This window comes from Gymnogyps californianus, chromosome 1 (genome assembly GCF_018139145.2).
Source record: "Gymnogyps californianus isolate 813 chromosome 1, ASM1813914v2, whole genome shotgun sequence".
Lineage (NCBI taxonomy): Eukaryota > Metazoa > Chordata > Aves > Accipitriformes > Cathartidae > Gymnogyps > Gymnogyps californianus.
In genome coordinates, this window is record NC_059471.1 from 205,572,589 (window position 1) to 205,593,956 (window position 21,368).

Genomic DNA, 21,368 nt, shown 5'->3' on the forward strand with positions numbered 1-21,368 from the left:
CCTTATTGCTAAACAGAAGGCTTTCTCAGGAAACAGCCCGCGGGGCGGGCGGCGGCCGCGGGGCTGCAGGGATCCCCCAGCCGTCCCCGCACTGAGCAGTGCCAGGAGGCAGCGGGGAAGCCTCAAACCTGACGAATTACAGAAAACCAGCTCCCGGCTCGCTAGCGCCTCCAGGACCCGCCGTAACGCGCCACAGCCCGCCCGCCCGGATCCCGAAGAAGCGGCTCCCCGGGACGCGGCCCCTCAGGCCCGGGCTTTCCCCTCCGGCTGCCGCGGCCCGGCCCCGCCCGCCATCGCTCGGGGCAGCTGCCTGCCCTGCCCCAGCCTGGCGGAGCGCGCCCGGCACGAGGGACGCTCCCCGCCACACCCGCCGGGGCTGGGGACCGGGACCGGGAGCGGCCCCGCGTCGAGCCGAGCGCCGCCTCCCCGTCCCCGTCCCCGTCCCCGTCCCCGTCCCCGTCCCCGAGCAGCTGCGCCCGCCCTAGCAGCGACACTCCCTCCCGGCGCCCCCGCTCTCCGACTGCGCACTCAGCCGAGCCCGCCGCCCCCAATCGCCTGAGAACCCGCCCCGTCCTCGCCCTGCGATTGGCCCATCCTGCTGTCTCTCCGGCGCCTCCCCTGCCCATTGGGCGAGGCGGGGGCGCCCCCCGCCCCTCCCGGTTCTGTCGGTTGAGGCGAGCCGAGAGTAAATAGAAGCAGGAGCCCAAAATGGCGGAGCCGTCGAGCCCTGTTCGTGGCGCGGCGTCGCCCGAGCAGGAGTCGTTCGGCGCCAGGCCGGCCCCGGAGGCGAAGGTTTCTCGTGGGTCCCAGCCAGCCGCCAAGAAGATGAAGGGAGCCGATGAGAGGAGCCTGAAGGGCACTAAGCGCGTCAACGGTGAAGGGGGCGGTGGTGGCGGCAACGGTGGGAGCGGCAAGCAGTCGCTGCCGCTGCCAGCGGTCGTGCCGAGCTACAGCAACCCCGCGGCGTGGGGCTTCCCCGCGCTCCCTTCTGGCCCCTCCGGGAGCGCGGGGGGCTTCGCTTTCCCTTCTCAGCTGCCCCGGAAGCTGCTGTCGCCCGCCGTTTTGCTGCCGTCGTCCGCCTCCCCCTCCTGTTCCTACCAGCAGCACCAGCACCGCCACCACCGGCACCGCCTGGCTCTGGCCGTCGAGGCGGGAGGCTGTGGTAGCGGCGGGGCGGCCGGCGCTGGCGGCGGGAGCGCCAAGCCGAAGAGGCCCAAGGAAAAGCGGGACAAGGAGAGGAGGAAGCACGGGGCCCTGCCCGTGATCGCGGCGGTGGGAGATGGCGGCGGGGGCCTGAGTGCGGCAGGCCGGGAGGAGAACGGAGAGGTGAAGCTGCTGTTGCCGAAAGGTGAGGGGCGGGCGCTGTGGCTGTGCGCGGCCCGCGGGGGATCGCTCGCTGCTCGCAGCCTCAGGGAGGCTGAGGGGCGGGAGGGGAGGGCTGGGAGGAGGGCTGGTGAAGGCTGGAGGAGATCCGGAGGGGGCAGCAAGCCCGGGCTGGGCAGGGTGGGTATGGGGCTGTACGTGAAGGTGCCCGGAGCTGCTGTAGCTGCCGTGAGGGAGCAGGAAATGGCTGTGATGCTCGGGTCGAGCCGTTAGAATGGCTGCCCGCCCCGCCTCAGCATGCTGGCCCCCGGCGCAGTGCCGCTTCACGGGGGCCTCACCTGTCTGCCCCCTCCGCCCTGCCCTCTGCGGAGCCGGGGGTAGCTAGGCTTGTGGACTGCGTGCTAGACCCTGGTGGGAGACCCTGGGCGTTGTGTAAGTTTGTGGAGAAGGCAGTGGCGGCTTAGTCTGCCGTCAATCCTGTCAAAAAAGGGGGTGTGGAATTAGCGATGGCGTCAGCTAGAAGCTGCCAGAGGCCTTAGGTTTTCTTACCTATTAGGGAAATAAGGGTACCTAGTAATTTACTAGAGATCTGCGAACAAAACTAAATGTCTGTCGTTGTGGGGGGAAAAATGGAGAAGAACACATGTTACAAAAAACCCTCAATTTTAAAATTAAATCCTGAATGATCTCGTTTATTAGGCTATTAATTTTTACAGGCTAAGTCATCGAGTACTAGAGAGCATGCAGTTAAAATTTAGATACTTAGACTTTTGAAATCTCATTTAGTTGCTGCTTCAGGTTTGCTTTATTTCATGAAGATCACTGGGCTAAAATCTTCCAAGAAATGCTCAGGGCCTTCAGGAGAAGGGGAGGAGTGCTGGGTTAGTTTATTAATGGGGCTGGACAAAAATGGCCATATCAGGTAAGACAAGATTAGGCTAGATGCTTGCTTAGATTCTTGCTGACTGTGATCAACAGTAGAAGCTTAGGAAGTAAGAGACAATACATGAATATATGAAGACAATAAAAGAATATTTGCTTTTATTTCTAGTGGATGCTTTCCCAGTCTCTAGTGACCTTAAACCAGATGTTGATGCTTTTGCATTTACATTGAAATATGAAGAACTTGAAACATTCACTCCATTACCTAGTGAACTAGGAGCAAGTTTCTGTTCTTTCAAAGGAAAGATAAATTATAGTTGTTAGGTAGGCTTAGGTTACTTTGATTGTGGTCTATACCTATACTTACAGGAGGAGCCAAGCTTGTAGAGAACAATTATTAATATCAATATGCCTTTTTGTTTATCGATTATGTCGTCTGGCTTACTGCATTTTCCACTAACTTCCACTAGTATCTTAGTCTCTGATTCACTTACCTTTGAGTATTTTTTTTTTTTAATTACTTGTTCTTTTTGGTCAGCGCGTTGCACGTATCATTTTGTTCTTAGGATCTCGATTGCTGGTGTACAAGTGGGCTTTAAGTATGTCATTTCAGTGCTTTCAAGTATTTCATTTTAGAGTGTTTTTTTCTTGTTCCTGTCCAAAAGATGACTTAGGAAAAGTCTTCAGAAATGATACCTGGTACATGTTTGGTGTTGGTGAAGCCTTCTTGTCTTCAAGGATAGGTGCTAAAAAACTCGCCCAATATCTTTCTGGCAAAGCTATGGAAATAATAACCATATTCACTCAGATTGTCAGTGTCCTACCAGTGTTACACAATCATGTTAACAAATCTCTGAGAACAATATTACAATAACAGGATGAAATGGTTTTTGCGCATTGGTAAAAGAAATGATGACACTGATGGTGTCGACTGAATAATTGTTAATTGAACCCTCCTGGAAGTAGTGATTTGTCTTTAAAGAGGAGATTCTGTACCTTGTATCTGGAAAGGATATTTTCTCAGGACTTACATACTGACAGGCAGAAGTACTTGACTTTTTAGTTGCAGTTTGCTCAGAACAGATCTTTTTACCTTTCATTTATTTCTTGAAAACCTAAGTACAGGCAACAAATAACATTTTCCAAGGCAAATGATGACTGTTCGGCATCTGGGTCTCGAGATTTCTGTTTAGAGGAAGTGGTTTCTATAGCTAAAATTTTGTGTTGTAGTTTCTTATATAAATGAAAAACTTTATATTAATTAAACTGTATATTTTTTGCAGAGAAGGCTGTAAGAAAGTGAGGGATGCACTGAGTCTTCTGCTGAGAGCAGCCAGCCTTTTTAAAGTGGTTCTGTATTTGACTGTAGATTAAAGAACAGGTTTGTGCTGTTAATTCCGTGAATAATTTACTTTTCGGAGAGCAAAGGAGAAATGCAGTTATGGTGTAGGGAGAAAAGAATGATTGGAGGGGGGCATGCAGAATCCTAAGTACAGAGAAAAACTAAAAATGATACATTAGGGTGGGAGGGTGGAATAGGCAGCACTTGTGCATTGGGATTGCTGGAACTGTGGCATAGACTAGAAGATGATACTGTCAGGACTCTGGTTGCAGCAGTGAATGAGTGAGTGTGGAATGAGTGAATTTGAGATATGGACATGAAAGAGGGAGGAACTAACATGCAAAAGCTGTGTAAGGGAGGTGATTGATCTTAGGGCAAAAGACATATACATAGGTGCTGCCGAAAAGGCAAGGAAGGTTAGAGGAAGGGTAGGATAGAAGGAGAGTGAAAAATTTAAGCAGCCTACAGATACAACATCAGGGTGAATTTAGAGGGTTTTGTATAATAATAAAACCTGAGAGGCTTGCACACACAGAACATATAGGGGGAAAGTAGGAATAAAATATACCTCTTTAGGTGTAATGAGATGAGTTCATAGAAGCTGTTGTACGTGCAGCTGGTAATACTTTCTAAAAATCAACCTAATACACGCAAGTGCAGTCTCCTTTTCCTGGAGTCTGCAGTTAGACAACCTTTTTGATTTTGGTGCTGTGAAAAATGAGCAGCAACGTGGAATTGACAGTATTGATTGTTTTTTCTCTCACAGCATTCAGAACTGATACACATATCAGTGTTGCACCTGCCAGAAAGAAAATTGTGCAGATGAGACTAGAGGTGCAGAAGTCTCTAAAAGAGGCAAAATTATCAAAAGATAAGCAGATGGAACGGGTGAGATTTCCTTGATTGTTTTGAGGCTCTGAAGGTGGAAAAACTCTATCCTCCTCTCTGCAGCCAAAGTGGAGACGCATTGCACGTGGGTACATGGGATGGACTGGAATTCCCAATTGAACTTTGTACTGATAAGAGTGCCAGTGTCTGTGAATTGGGAGGACTCACGTTTCTGATCAGTGAGCTGTGTGCGTACTCTGCTACATATAGGAGTTATGACATTACAAGAAAAAGCTTTACCCTGGTGAGAGAGAGGGAGGGCCTGCACAGACCTTAGTACTGGAGAAAATGAGGAATGAAGCTGGGGGAGTTGGGGGAAGAATGGCAAAATTTGTCTTATGGGATTGCTGAGACTGTGATATAGACAAGGTAATACAGGGGATCGGGGCGTGCAGTGATGCGGAGTGAATGTATGTGAGATTTGGACTTGGAAAACTGTCATCATAGGACTTTGAGTAGTACCAGTAGCATTTTCCTAATTCTAGCTTAATTACTGTGATGATGATAAGGGATATTGACACTGAGGAGGAGATTGTGAGATCTTTCACCTACCATTCAAAAAAGCTGATTATAGGAGCTGATGTTTGTCCTTTGCTTGCAATAGTGATTACTAGGTAAGAGAGCCTAGTTTTGAGGCACCTTTCTTTCCTAAGTGATAGGAAGATGTTAAGCTTGGTCATAGCCATGATGGATGATGTGTTTAAAGCTCTTTAAAATTTTTGTATTTTCTTCCTTGAACAAATCTTCATGTACAGATTTCTCTGGTCTTCTAATTCATTGGAAAGACATTTAACTTGCAGTGTCATAACCAGGCCTTAAAGCTTGTGTTTCAATTAAATGAATGGAGTTGAGTGAACCCTTCTGAGATGATGATCTAGCATGCAGAGAACCTGGAAAAGCATTACCATATGCATGATTTCCTGCAGATACGAGGTTTAGGCTTTTTAAAATAAGCTTAAATTTCACTTGTCAAGTACATTCTGATAGTGGGATTAGAAATTGTGTAACTATTTTTGTTTTAAAACATGGTGTGAATCTGACAGAAATGATTGCTGTTCCAGTTTATGACTATACTGGTTCAGTTGGTAATTTAACCGATACTCAGCTCTAGCAGTTCATAGTTGAAATTGTTTTCTTAACAGTGCAATGCTCAGCTCAGCCACTCCCCACTTCTTCAGATGATCCCTGCCCAAAGTTTTTTGTTTTGGTCCATAGACTTGCTGTAAGGTGTGATCCAGATGCACTAACCATCTTTTCTGTTTTTCTTGCCATTTCTGTGTACAATTTTCCTTTTCCTCCTTTTTTTTTTTCTTCAGTAATTCATTTGCCGGTAAGATTACCTTAGTGTGCAAGCAATTACAAAATGAGACTAGTATTTTTAACTTGCAGATGGGGGTTCCCTGTATGAGCAAGAAAGCTGAACGTAGTACTGTAGCTCTTGTTTTACTTCCAGTCTTTTTTTTTCCTCCTTTCTTTCTCCTGCTGTCTTTGAAGGATAGATTAGATTTCAGGTGGGCGCTTACCAGTGATTCTTCTGATAACTTTGTTGCTTTGGGTTGCATGACACTTCTGGGTTTTAAGCTTTCAGGATATTGCACTTTTCAGGCTTGTTAAGTTCAGTTTGCATCTGGCGGGATGCTGATTTCATAGTCTGACTGACTGAAGTAGGTTGGAGAAAGTTTTGAATCTTATTCTTTTCCCGTTCTTTAGAGCTGGGTCCATGCATCTTGCTAGTTAGGTTGTCTTTTTTCTTCTGTTAAACATTTCCTTCTTCTGTTTACTTCTATTTCCTTTGCTTTTTTTTGTACTGTGTGGCTTGACTCACTTCCCCTCCCCCCCCGCCAAACTCCTTAAATTCAGCAGTCATTTTCATGCTTGTGATGCCTCTTGATCACTCTTCTGGATTCTTTAATATGTTTCTATTTAGATACCCCACTGTGATCAGCAATGTCTAGAAAGTGTTTAGGGTTTTAAGTGTGGTGTACAAGAGGAAGAGGGACTCCTCAGATTTCTTTGGATGTTCAAGATTTATGTGCGGTTTAGTCTTGAGAGCTGATAGTGACATTAATGTAAGCATCCAATGTTGAGATGAATTTGGAGCAGTGTATCTTTCTCCTGAGGGACACTGTCCTCTTTTTCGTTTCTATGAAATAACCATGAAGCTTTGCTAGGCAGAACAAAATCTTCCACTTTCTAAGCTAGAGAACAAATAAAGCCCCTCCTGTACCCCAGAATCCAGCGCTGTGTGTAATTTCAACAGCAGAAACTTATTCTGGTTGTAGAATAATAAATAATTTTTCTTAGTTGAAACAATATCAGTAGGCTGAAACATCAGATCTGAAACCTCTTGTAGAGGCCTTGTTTGCAGCTGTCACATTCTCCACTAGCGATTTCTGATGCAACTCCCCAGTGCTTAAACTTGGCTCATTCAGTTCTGCGTGTAGAAGGTCTCCTTTTAGAAGTGCAAAGATTAGAGGAATTGTAAAGATTAAATTTAAATTTCTTGGAAGTGTTTTGATTCTGAAAGGGGTCTGTCTTCCTTCCCATTCACTGGAGGGCTTGGGGGAATGTTCTTGCCTGGTAAGGGGATTTCTTTAGTCATATCTTGGATTTTAAACTTTACTGTAAGGGATGTCAGCCAAGTGTTCCTGGTTATTGGAATGAGAAAGCTATCATGATTTTTTTTTTTTTTTTGGGTCTCAGAAATACCGTATGGGTTTCTTCATGTTCATTAAGTCAGGAAGCCTGCTCTCCAGTGTACCTTGTATGACTTAATAAAAATGCAGGTGTCAAAACCGTTAACATGGTGGTGGTAAACGTACTTCATGTATCTGCATAACCAGATAAACATGACTTCTTGAGGTTTTTATTTTTATGGGTATTTGTATAAAGGGAGGAGAGTGCCAATGGAAGGAACGGTGACTGATGTTCTTGTACTCCCCTCCTCCTCTCCCTTCCCTTCAGTTACAATACTGTTGGTGTTAACCATATTGATGGTGTCCGTTAGCAGTAGTTTGTAAATATTTTGCCTGATGTGCAGTGACAGCCCTTAAATCAAAGGGAGGAAAGAGAGGCAGAATACTTTGAACATAATCTATGACTGACTACTAATGTGGGTTACCATCTGGAAAACTGATGCAAAGCAGCTGCAGCTTTTGGCATCTGACAAGGTTGTACAGCTCGCCTCTTTCAGTGCTGAAACGGACTTGCTGGAGCTCCTGCATCAGCTTCAAGGTGCAAATTTCACAATGTGACAGTGACCACATCGCACGTAATCCACCACAGAGCATTTCCCACTTGACTCGTTCTCTATGCACTTGATTTACCTTTTTGTCTATAGAAAGCTTGCAATAGAGGCAAAGATCTGGTTAAATTTCTGAAATCTGAATGGTGTGCTCTATGAATTTGTGTTCCTTTATTTACTACTTAGGAAATCACTGCAGTCATCATGAGAAGGTATCTATCTAGTTAGGAAACGGAAAACTTTTATTATAGCCTTTAGTTGTAAATGTCTGTTTACCTTATAAATATGGTATGTATTCCATTTCTTTTATTTATGTACTTAACACAACATCCAGACAAAGTAGAAGCTTTTGGATTTGAGGAGGAAGTATGCATATCACTCTGAATCAATTCAGTTAATCATGTGGATTCACTGTACAGTGAAAACATTCTTCAGATGCCATGTAGGAAGGTGAGGTGGAACACTTCTTCATAATGGAATTCTTCCTGTCTGTATATAGCACTTTTTTTAATATACTGCTGTTGCTGCATTTCATTCATGTGTCTACTGTTTCTATGACATAAAAAACAAAGAATATGGACTTTGTGGTGACACTCATATTGTGAACTTGAATGAGACATCTAGAAATCTCTTCACTCCTTGGGTGTTGTATTTCCTCCAAACAGGGATACTTATTCCTACAGAACTGCGTATTTTAAAAAGTATGCATGTGGCATTGGCTTATTTAGTAGAATTGTATTGGGTTTGTGTGGCAAGGTTTTGGTAGCAAGCGGGCTACAGGGGTGGCTTCTGTGAGAAGCTGCTAGAAGCTTCCCCCATGTCCGATAGAGCCAATGCCAGCCGGCTCCAAGATGGACCCGCCGCTGGCCAAGGCCGAGCCCATCAGCAATGGTGGTAACACCTTTGTGATAACATATTTAGGAAGGGGAAAAAGTTACTGTGCAGCAGCAACTGCAGCCGAGGAGAGGAGTGAGAAGATGTGAGAGAAACAACTCCGCAGACACCAAGGTCAGTGAAGAAGGAGGGGGAGGAGGTGCTCCAGGCGCCGGAGCAGAGATTCCCCTGCAGCCCATGGGGAAGACCACGGTGAGGCAGGCTGTCCCCCTGCAGCCCATGGAGATTAATGGTGGAGCAGATATCCACCTGCAGCCCATGGAGGACCCCGCACCAGAGCAGGTGGATGCCTGAAGGAGGCTGTGACCCTGTGGGAAGCCTGCGCTGGAGCAGGCTCCTGGCAGGACCTGCGGCCCCGTGGAGAGAGGAGCCCACGCTGAAGCAGGTTTGCTGGCAGGACTTGTGACCCCGTGGGGGACCCACACTGGAGCAGTCTGTTCCTGAAGGACTGCACCCCGTGGATGGGACCCATGCTGGAGCAGTTTGTGAAGAACTGTAGCCTGTGGGAAGGACTCACATTGGAGAAGTTCGTGAAGGACTGTCTCCCGTGGGAGGGACCCCACGCTGGAGCAGGGGAAGAGTGTGAGGAGTCCTCCCCCTGAGGAGGAAGGAGCGGCAGAAACAATGTGTGATGAACTGACTGCAACCCCCATTCCCCATCCCCCTGTGCCGCTGCGGGGGGAGGAGGTAAAGAACTTGGGAGTAAAGTTAAGCCCAGGAAGAAGGGAGGGGTGGGGTGGGGTAAAGGTGTTTTTAAGATTTGGTTTTATTTCTCATTACCCTACTCTGATTTGACTGGTAATAAATTAAATTGATTTTTTTCCCCGAGTTGAGTCTGTTTTGCCCATGATGGTAATTGCTGAGTGTTCTCTCCCTGTCCTTATTTCGACCCATGAGCCTTTCGTTCTATTTTTCTCTCCCCTGTCCAGCTGAGGAGGGGAGTGATAGAGCGGCTTTGGTGGGCACCTGGCACCCAGCCAGGGTCAGCCCACCACAAGAGTCAAAACCAACTCTATAAAAATAGAGACTTTTTTCTTCAGGCAGTAGGGCTTGAAAGCTAAGGAGCGAGCCTAACTCTTACTGGACCTTCCATAGCTGATTCCTACTGTGCTTGGAATTTCTTTTTTTTTTTTTTTTTTTAAACCCTGGTAGGGAGTATTTGCAAACTCTATTTAGTATGTGACCAGTTATTTCCTGAGCAGTGTATTTTTCTGTCAAAAGCATAGAAAGCAAAAGTGTGTTTTGGTAGGGGAAAAACTTCATGAAAAGGTACAGGGTTCTTCTGTCTTTACCCTGGGATACAAATTAGTTCAAACTTCTGGCTTTTAGTTTTAGTGTGTTCAGGGGTACATAAAGGAGTAGCAAGTCTGTGTGTTTGCAGGAAGAGCATGTGTTACAATGAGCAATGATGTGAGAAGACTCTAAGTGTTACTATGCTACAATAACATATGTATGTATGAAAAGTCTGTATGTAATAATTACTGTGTTTTAGTCATAATTGTCCCTAACGTAGTTGTTAAAAAAACAGTGGAAGATACCTGATTAATGTGGAGACACCTGAATATGTAATCTGCTCTTTGGAGCTAGTCCCTGAAATTCATCAAATGAACAATAAGATAATGTTTTGAGGACCACTGACTTCTTTGGGTGTTGAATGTCACAAGGAAGCTACTGCAGCAGTAGTAAGCGTTGGGCTAAGGAGAAACAGCTATCGGCTGTCTCAGTACAATATAGTGAGTAGAAACAGAGACATCAGTCATCCAGCTGTGTTCTGGCCAAGTTGAGAGCTAGTACATTGCTTAGGGTTTTGGATTATTTTAACATTAAGGATTTTGGTATGAGTGATGTGCTGATAAAATAAAGTGTTAATTTAAATCTGTAGTAGAGGAACTGGTATTTTCCCAGAGAGACTTGTTTCATTGCATTTTTTTGTTGGTATCTTATATGGCTATTAGGTATTTTTTCCTGTAACTTCAGATGTGGTTCATGGCATCATGATTGACTTTCTCCCATTGGAAGAATCGGGATACCAACTTTTAGGATTTGGTATTTTCTCCCTTTTCAAAGTAGAGCAGACATAACAGGAATTTTTTGTGTCTGTTTTGATCCAATAATAATAATAAAATCACCCACAACAACCCCCCCAAGAAACAGATGAAATGTTAGACAAATCCTCATATTCAGTACCTGACTAATCTTTTGATTATCCCTTACCAGAACAACTTTGTTAAAAGGGAGAGAGCAAATAGTTCAGCTTAAATAAAACTGAAGTTTATATTCCTGGAATGCTATTTTTAAATATCTACTAAGATGGAAAAATAGTTATTGAAATGTTAATATGCTTAGGTGGCTTCACATAAAAATATTGTATAATGTTGATGAATTTTGAAAGGGTTATTATAAACATTCTTGTGATTTCCTGCAGAACATATGCTGTGCCTATTCTTTTTTTTTAATTAGCCTTTTTTTTAGACTAGGACTTTTCTAAACACCCCACCCAAACCCCCCCAAAAACCCCAACCCCACCACCGAACAAACAAACACACACCAAACCAAAATACTCACACCCTTGGGGAAAATGTTCCAATAATGGACCACAACTATTTGGTAAGTTCCTCCTGTGACTAACTTGTGCCTTTACAGTTCCTTTTTTTTTTTTTTTGGTAAGCAATATGATCATTTATGGACTAGGGATGTCAGACTTTAGCTTCTAGTCACTGGTACATCAATATATGTTGTTTTTTTCAAATGAAGACCTTTTAATTAAAACTTGTCTTCCCTGTTTGAGTCAAATTGCCCCTTCACCTTACTTTGAACTCAAGTTACCTTCTCACTAGGTAACTAATGAGAAGGTAACTTAAATTTGTTAATTGCTTGTCTGCAGCTTCAGTTTTTCATCATTGTGAAAATTGAAACTATTCCAGTGGCAATTGCAATGCTGTGACTTATGCAGGTAATAGCTGTTGGTGCTTGGTGTTCTTTTGTCCTGATCACTGACCATTGGGGTTACATTGTTTCCCTGGGGACTCATTTCATCCTGTTTCCTCAGCAGCCTAAGAAGGCAGCTCAAGCTGCCTTTTTTTTTTTTAATTTGTTAGGAGTAGTGTTGGTGAAAGCTAATTGCAGAATATTCTGTGGACATGGAAAGATTAGTATAAAGGTCTCTCTACTTTTTAGTACTTTGAGATGCTGTTGCGCTACAAATGAAGTGGAAACCTAAAGTTTTGGATCAGTAGGAGCTGCTACTGGTAAACCTCAAAAAAGCTCTACAAGAGTGTTCCAAGTTTCCTTGAGTTGTTCAACAGAACAAGTTTTGTCTTGTTTTCCCTTGCCAACCTGACTTACTGATTGTTTATTCTACCACATGTAGATTGTAAATTGCTTAATGTTGGAGGCATTCATTTTAAAGCAGGATTTTTGTGAAGAGTTTTCATGTGTCTTGGTTGAGAAAGTGAGATTTGGACTGAAATTACGTATGGCTGGAGGGGATTGGTACCTTATATTAGAGAAGACACTCAGAGAGATACTGGTCTGTGGCATTTTGGAAAGTCCCAAAGAGCTCTAGCCTGTATTGAACTGTATCAGCTTTATTGGGCAGCATCGTGTGGTGGCAGCAGTTAGTACTTGGACACTGTACTTGGAGAATTGCACTTGCCCGTCCTTGCTAGATATCTGTGCCATGGGCATATTTTAAACATGTTTATTGACTACAATGACTATTGGATGCATCTAAACTTACTGACTTTGCAGAGCCAGCATAGCTAAGTTGCAATAGATTTTGTGGTAAACTCAAAATAATTTGGTTGATTTTTATCTCTGCATCCCATTGAAAGCTGTGAAATGGAATATCTATCACTGAGGAGAATAATCTGCAGAATTTTGTTTGAGAATTGTGTTTGAGTTCTGCCAGCCAGACTAGAAAATACTTATTTTTACTCATAAACTGAAGACATTTGAACTGAGGATTAAGAACAAGTGTTAATCCATGGAATGACTCTCATTTCAACATAGTTTTTTTAATTATATTATGTTTTGTATTTATTTCAATATTTATGCTTTTTTAGAAGAACTCTACAGTCTATTGCTTATTTATTGTGTGGGCTTCGAGGGAGGAAGCCTGAGAATTTGTACATTTAAATTGGGATTCTCAACTGTTCTTTACTTGCCTCAGGCTGTACACTGGTTTTGTTACAGTACTGTGATTTCTATAAGGGTAATACTTAAGTGTAATTTATTTCAGACCTTCCTCAGCTGCATTTACATTGCATTTGCAATCACTTCAGGTATGATTTGCTTGTGGCTGTTGCTGGAGGAGGTCACAGGACACTTCCATTGTTTCTTTTGTCTGGAACGTTTCACCATTGACTCTGCTAGTTGCTTTCTAGATGTGAAAATAAACTAGACACTCTTTAAAAGGTTTCAGCTTGTTCTCTGTCCTTACTTATGTGTTGCTTCTGACAAAACTGGAAGATTCACTGGCCTGTGATGCTATTCATGAGCCTGCAATAAAGGATTCTTTCAGGCTTTCTCTTGTCCTCTTTCAACAAGACTCAGTATTTGTATATGCTCTTCAATCTGTCTTTGGTTTGTAAGTGATAGCAGCAGTCAAGTGTGCCTCTTAACAGTATGCAAATGTTGAGATAAAATCTAGGTCTTCCCATGATAATTATAATCCTGGCTGAGTTGAACGTTCAGTGCAGGTTACAAATCAAGCCTGGTGTTACTGCATACTTGCCGAGTGAGCGCCTGCTTTCAGTGTTACTTAAACTCCTGTTGTATAATTTATTTCCTACTTCATACTCTTAAGTTGCAGGGGATTTACAATTTGGGGATTTCTTTTGGGGGAAAAGCAAGCTGGAGAGGAAGATTAATGTCTGCTTAACCTATTCCTAGAAAGTACAGGTTTGTGTTGCTTAGGAAAACTTGTTTGGATTCCATGGTCTGCTATACAGATGAAATCTGCTTTGTCATCCCTTCTCAGTGAACCGTTAGAAGGCTGTTCTTGTATGTGATTGTTTCAGTCACTTAGAACTAAGACTTCCAGACAGTTTTAAGCACAGCTACCTTATTCCTTATTATTTTTGTGCCAGCATAGTTTCTATTCTTTCTCCACTGCTTATCTTGATCTGTGGATAGACAACAGACATGTTTCAATTGCCATCTCTTTTGGTTTTTATTTTTCTTTCCTAGGCTCTTCCCAAAATATGTTCTTCATCCTAACAACTGCTAGGGTTCAAGTTCTGTAGCCTTGCTAGTAGACTCCTGAAAGGAAAGATATGAATGCTGTGGAGTCATTGTTACAGCATTTATTGATGTGGATTACTGTCAACCGTTTGCTTCTTTTGTTTAACTGTTAACATGGTTCATGAATAGTTTGGTTATGTGACACTCCATATTGCCTTCTAGAATTGAAGGCTTGCTTTGTTTTGGTTCTGAGGAATATTTCTGATTTGTTAGTAGTGAAGATACCTGCTTCTTCTATTTTATGTGAATGCTTGAGGACAAGTAATTGGATTTCTCTTTGCTTCCACGTGGGGTTAATAATGCAAGTATCATAAATAAAACATCAGGATTGTGTCTCAGCTGTATTATTGAGGAAGCATTCTGAAGCATAACATTATGTAGAAGCTTGAAATCAGATTTCCTCTTTCCCTGTGGAGGTTAAAAAGCCCAGTAAACTCTTGGAGCAGGTACTTGGCTTCAGGCCAAGAAACTAGGTGTGAAGTGCTGGCTGCAGTGCATCTAAGCCTAGTAAAATCTGACTTCTCTAAGTGCTTGGCCTCAAAAGTAAATCTAAACTCGGCTTGAAAAGATTACTCCTTGAAATTATGAATTCCTCTCGGTCTAGTATTTTTCATGTAGAAAGCATGCCTAAAGGCTCTGCTTTTGTATGATAACGATTTAAAAACCTGGAGTGACTTGACAAGAAAGTAAATGAATAATGAGACTGCTCAGGTAAGCTGTTGCTGATTGTAGGTAAGCAAGGGAAGCACCAGTGCATTATATCTGCTGTGCAAATACAGCACATTTTATGTGTTTGTATTAATTACATCTTACTGCTATTAATGCATTAGTGTAGCCTGTGAACTTAATCTAGAAGATTTTGCAGCTGACAAATTAAGTCTTCATTCCAAGCTACTTACAAAAGCCTTTAAGTTTAGACTATGTGAAGATAGTTATGTGAGGTTTCTAGTGTATATGTGCACCCAGGAAAATGCAAACTGTACTCTTTTTCTCCATTTCTTACCTAATGCATGTAATTTGAATTTCAAGAAATAAGAGCCAACTACAGATGCAAAATAAGAGCAGAGGGTACTAGGAATAAGCAGAAATTGTTAACTGTGTACAGTTAACATGCTGAGTTGTTGTATACAGTTCTAACATAATAGAAACAAAACTTGTCTGAGTTAAATAAGCTTATGTTGGATTATGCAACAGGTAAATATTAGCTTTTAATATTATAAGTACTGAGATTTCCTTGTAACTCCTCCTTTTATCCTCTTAATGGAGCTTACATAAGAGTAATATGAAACGTGCATGTGACAACTAGTTTTCCATTCCTACTTAATTGTAAAATATTTGCATTTCAGCTCAAATCAAAGACAAAATTAAAGAAAGGGAAAAGAAGCAAAAAGAGAAGAAGAAGCACAAAATAATGAATGAAATCAAGAAAGAAAATGGAGAGGTCAAATTATTGCAGAAAGGTAGGTTCAAACTGTGTAGTGGTATTTCATTCTAGTACTTTAAAATCTTTGTGATTGGATACTGAGTTTTAATACTATGTTTTTCATTTAACTTAAATGCCATTTTCCCTGATTAGTTGGTATGAGGGTCGCAAATTAAAACTTAACTATAAATGTTAATTTTTTTGTCAACTGTATTAGGTACTGGAGATTAAAAATGTAACTATCACCACAATGTTGCTTATACAGTAGTAGTAAAGACTAGTACTTCAAGGAATAATATTGGTGATACCTATATCTTTTCTGCAGTTACTGAAGAAGGTTATAATTTTATATATTGTGGAGAAGAAAAATGAATCCATGTCACATTCTATATCTAACATTAAATGCATGAAACTGAATTACTAAGGAGTTATAATTCAGGAACTCTGTCATATACTAGCAAATTATGTGCAACAGGCAGTCTTAATTTTGGCTAATTTCTTGAAATTCATTTACTGTAATGGAATATAATGAAGATCATGTTCTCACACTTGCTTGTACATCCACTGAATCTTAGAATTGTACAGTAGTTGAGGTTGGAAGGGACCTAGTCCAACACCACTGCTCGAAGTAGGGTCAACTAGAGCAGGTTGTCCAGGAGTATCAGACTCTGTGTCTCTCCAAGGGTGGAGGCTCCACGATCTCTCTGGACACCAGTATCAGTATTTGACCACTCTTGCAGTAAAAAAGTGTTGTCTTATGTTTAAAAGGAATTTCTTTTGTTTCAGTTTGTACCCTTTACCTCTTGTCCTGTCACTGGATACCTCTGAGAATAGTCCTGCACCTGGGGAAGAATAACCCCAAGCACTGGTACATACTGGGGGCTCACCAGCTGGAAGGCAGTTTTGCTGAGAAGGACCTTGGGGCTCTGGCAGACAACAAGCTGACCATGAGCCAGCAGTGCACCTTCACGACAAAAAAGGCCAACAGTATCCTGGGCTGCACTAAGAGCAGTGTTGCCCGCAGGTTGAGGGAGGTCATCCTTCTCCTCTACTCAACACTGCTGAGGCTGCATCTGGAGTACTGTGTCCAGTTCTGGGCTCTGCAGCGCAAGAAAGATATGGACTTACTGGAGTGAGTCCATCACATGGCTGAAGATGGTGAAAGGATTGGAGCATCTAGTAGGGCCTGTTGCAGTAGGACAAGGGGTAATGGTTTTAAACTAAAAGAGGGTAGATTCAGACTAGATATAAGGAAGAAATTTTTTACGGTGAGGGTGGTGAAACACTGGCACATGTTGCCCAGAGGGGTGGTAGGTGCCGCATCCCTGGAAACGTTCAAGGCCAGGTTGGAGGGGGTTCTGAGCAACCTGATCTAGTTGTCCTTGGTAATTGCAGGGGGGCTGGACTAGATGACCTTTAAAGGTCCCTTCCAACCCAAACTATTCTATGATTCTATTCTATGATCTTTTCTATGAAGAAAGGCTGAGACAGCTGGGACTGATCAGCCTGGAGAAGAGGAGGCTCAAGGGGGATCTCATCAATGTTGTATAAACATCTGGTGGAAGGGAATGAAGAAGATGGAATCAGACTCTTCTCAGCAGTGATCAGTGACAAGACAGGAGGCAGCGGATACAAATTAAAACACAGGAAATTCTGTCTGAATGTAAGGAAAAAAAACTTTTTTACTGTGAGGGTGGTTGAGTACTGGCATAGGTTGCCTACAGAGGTTGTAAAACCTGACTGGACACAGTCCTGGGTAACCTGCTCTAGGTGGCTGTGCTTGAGCAGAGTAATTGTACTAAACGATGTCAAGAAGTCCCTTCCAACCTCAGTGTTTCGGTTGTGTACTTCTTTACACCCTCTCATGAGGCATTTGTACACACTGATAAAATTCTTCTCCCCTCGTCCCCGCTGCTTTCTTTTCTCCACACTGACCAATTCACTGCTCTCAGCCTCTCCTTGTGTGAGTGATGCTCTGCTCCGTCAGTCACTTTTGGGGCCCTTTGCTGGACTTGCTCCAGTATGCCCACGTCTGTCTTGGACTGGCAAGAACAGAACTGGACACGATACTCCAGATGTGTCTCACCAGTGATGAGCAGAGGGGAAGAATCATCTTCCTAATCCTGTCCAGGAGGCTGCTGGCCTACTTTGCCACAAAGGCACACTGATGGCTTATGGTCAACCTGTCATCCACCAGGACCCCCAAGTCCTCCTCTGTCGGGCTGCTGTCCAGCCACTTGGGCCCCAGCCTGTACTGGCGCACGGGGTTATTCCTCCCAGGTGCAGGGCTTTGCACATCCCTATGTTGACTTCATGAGTCCACTGAGTTGGCCCATTTCTACAACCTCTCAAGGTCCCTCTCGCTGGCAGCGCAACCCTGTGGTGCGCCAACCACTCCTTCCAGTTTTGTGTCACCTGCAAACTTGCTGAGGGTGTGCTCTGCCCCATGATGCCGGCCATTAATGAAGGTGTTGAACAGTACTGGCACAAGGTAACCAACGTCTGGGTTACTCCAGTAGCAACTGTCCTCCAGCTGGACTTTGTGCTGCTGATCACAACCCTTTCAGCACAGCAGTTAAGCCAGTTCTTGAACCACCTCACGCTTCACTTATCTAGGTCATGCTGCATCAGTTTTTCTGTGAGGATGTTGCTTATTTAAGTAGACCAAATATTTTTTTGTCTGTTATTTTCAGACTCTGCTTTTGAAGTTAGGAACAAATTCCTGATATATTTTTCTGTTATCTTGTCTGCTGTAGGATTTCACTTACAAACAAAAACCTGAAACCCCCAAAACAAAACATTATCTTCAGAATGTTCATACGAGGTCAGAGGCACGGAACCCTGTAATTACTGCATCACATATTATACTCTATGCACAACTCCAAGTAACTGTATTAGCAACTGTGACAGCTTAAAACCTGTGTTGATCGGATCTCAAGGTATCAGCTTAGACCATGAGGAATGTGTAAGCTGGTGACTTCCTGTGAAAAGAACAGATGTGGCTTGTCTCTGCTGAGCATGAAAGGAAGCTGGTGGTTGAGATACTGGGCCACACTTAACTGCCTCAACAGTGAGGTTCTTCACGTTTTGTTTGCATACCAGCCTTTTTTTACTCTGTGTCCTATTTCTGTTGCCATTCAGCAGGTGAGGTGGAAGCTGCAAAGACAACAAGTCTTGTTACACAGATCTAATAAATGATACCTAATGGGGATATTGGGCCTCAAATGGTGCTTTATTTTCAAGTTAATATAAAAAAGCATACGCACAGGGGCTGTTAGAATAGCTCTGTTGTTCTGAGCTAGTTGAGTAGCAGGATAGGTTATTCTCTCAGAGACCAGTGCTATAGGTGCATTAGGTGCCTTATCCCTATTTCATAGATCGGATATGTTATCAGTCAAGCATCATGTTTTAGGTTTGTTTTTTTTTTTAAGGTGTTGGTGGGAAGTGTTTTGTAGGGGCTATGTTTGGTTTGCCAGTATCCTCCAAAATTGACTCCTATTTCAGGGAAAGAAGGGAGTGTGTCAGGAGAGCAGTTACTTAGAGCAGACAGATCCTCTCCACTGGGTTTGTATCCTGTTCAGAACAGCAGCTCTGAATGTCTTCTGTGGTCCTCCAAAATCTGACTGGATGTGCTTGTATGTGCTGTGAAGTTCGTATAACATTTCCTGATTCCTTCTGCTGATCTAGCTTTATATCCTGGAAGCTGAGGGCAAGAGAGCAAAGGCAAAAGTGCTTTAAGATGCAACTTCTTGTATGTATCAGTGGTCAGTGCCTCTGTGACCTTCTCAAACATTACTGACTCAAACATTATTAACTCTTCATCTAAGGATACCTTCCTCCTGTGGAACAAAAGTTAACCTCCAAGCCATTTTGTTCTGAGCTCAAAAATCACTGTGTGGGCTTAGGAACCATGGTTTAGAGCTAGTCTAGTCTCCTTTTCTTTGGGTTTTTGGTTTTGTGGTTGGGGTGTGTGTGTGTGTGTTAAGAGACTACAGTGCTGGTCTCTAAAGGCAGTTTATTTCCTTCTTCTAGGCATTAGATCTGTATCTTGTTGTAAAATGTTTCTCAGACCATCTGCTGAATGCTTTTCTTATGTTGAGAATATTGTTAGTGCTTTGGTTTTTGTCTTTTTTGTTTTTTCTTCTGTTTGTGACTTACTTTCATTGAGGGGGTGGAGGTAGTAGCCTATCTGACTTCAGACAGTTAACTAGCTGTCCAAGATAAAAGGTGGCTAGTTATAGAAGAAGAGGTCAGTACTGAGGGACTGATGCCTTTTGAGGGAGAGTTGGTGCATAAGCCTGATTTTGGTGCCTTGAGCTGAATGTGGAAGAGTTTACTTGTATTAAGAAGCTTAGGGATGTAAGCTGTTCATCTGCCTAAACTTGGGTTGCCATTCTGTTGAAAGCAATGATAAAACTTGCCCATGTTGGAGAAGGGCAACTCTTAGAAAGGGTATTTTAGCAGTTCCTGAGGCTAAAGGAAATGTGTACGGCTCTTTCAGACAGCCTGTTGGCTTTTCTTGTGCATCTAGAATTAAAAGGTTTTTTTGTCATCCTTTTGCACTTGCAAATGTATTCTCTGTAGAATAAGGCTATATAATTGCCCCTTTTTCTCTCAATCTGTTATGTGGAAGGAAGAGCTCAGTTTTTGGAAAAAAGCTTCTTGGCACATGCATATTGTTAAAAACTCAGGAAACTTAAGCGATTTTAACTTGCTTTTCAAAAAGACTGCATAATGAAAAAGTTGCCTTTTAGAAATTCAAAGTTTCATACAAAAAAAATTCACACCAGTGTGACATGGCTGAGGGTTACTGGAGGTCCTGTAAAAAGAAAAAGGATTAATAGGCCTATTTGTAAACAGTCCCATTTGTGTGTTCCCTTTAAAAAAAAAAAGTCAGTCCTGTTTTTCTCATTATTTATATTAGAAGACAGCAATTTCTAAAAATGCAGTAGGAGAAATTCTTAGTGGGTGTTTCTGCAAGATTAAATGCCTTAGTTTATGGAATGCCAAAATGCAGGGAAGAAGGGAGAATGAACATCTTTATCATGCTGGTTTGAACATCTGTAAGTACAAATTGTTTTCTAAAGCTTTTTTTAATTCTTCTGGGAGAAATGACATTATTTTAATTGTACGTTCTTATGAACCTTTTACATTTTTCATAGATGGGTTTTGCACAGAAGTAATTATAAAATTGGTGTATTTAAGATGAGAGCGACCTCTGAGTCATACTGCATGCTTTTTCCTGTCCACTATATTTTGTCTTTGTGTGTCTTTAGGGAAAATGTTGAAGGATTTGTATGCAATGCGCTTTAGTTGATGGGACATTGAAGGGATGGGAAAGACTGAGGTAAGAGTGCAGGGCACACAGCCTACCACACTGATTTGCCTGTAATGCTGATTTTGCTTCACAGCCCTTATGCTCCAAGTTATCAATGTTTACCAATAAAATATGTGACTATAGCGTGAAACACAGATGTAAAATACAGGTAGGATATGTGCGATGAGATCACTGAGAACAGAGCTCTTCTAAGTTCCAGTGGGCCTCAAACATTTTTCAGAAAGAATGCATTAAATCATTTGCTTACCTTTTGTGTAGCTGGTGGATCACTTTTCCAGGTTTTCTGGAGATGTGTTTGCTGCTGCTTGCACTTGGTTCCTTCCCATCCCTTTACATGACTGATTCATTTCTACCCCTAAAGTTGCTGCTGCCTCCGTTACTCCTGTTCAGCTAGTGCATTCAGTTGACTACACAAGTCTTTGAGAACCTAAAAGGAACCAACAGTGCTGGACCTGAGCAGTCTCTACTGTTGTCCAGGCAGGGTGAGACAAAGCAGCATGCACTGACAGTGGGATTGGAGCAGGTGGAGGGAGAGCTGTGCTGTGATAGCTTTGAAGTGTGTCTTGCTGGAGGTGGGGGTCTGCAGCTTGAAGCAAAGACTTCTGGTACATCAATGAAAAGCAAAAGTCAAGTCTTTTTCTACCACTGCCTGCAAAATCTATGCAGGTTAAAAGGTTTCCATATGATTTTTTTTTTTTTTTTTGGTTGGAAGAGATCTGAAATACTGATCTGAAGGCTGTAGGTACAAATTATGATAGGCTATGTGTAGCACATGCCCGTGTATTATTTG

At 42.9% G+C, this 21,368-nt stretch overlaps 1 protein-coding gene across 2 annotated transcripts in view; it reads left to right on the forward strand.

The window, feature by feature from the left end:
• The first annotated feature begins 708 nt into the window (after window positions 1–708).
• The window catches only part of RSBN1L (round spermatid basic protein 1 like), a 54,665-nt gene continuing 34,005 nt past the window's right edge, over window positions 709–21,368 (forward strand). The window contains exons 1-2 of one of the 2 annotated variants that reach the window (XM_050906055.1): window positions 709–1,348; window positions 15,164–15,277. In XM_050906055.1, the coding sequence (XP_050762012.1) occupies window positions 709–1,348; window positions 15,164–15,277 (754 nt within the window). The remainder of the gene's footprint in view (window positions 1,349–15,163; window positions 15,278–21,368) is intronic. The other variant, XM_050906063.1, reaches the window with a different exon arrangement.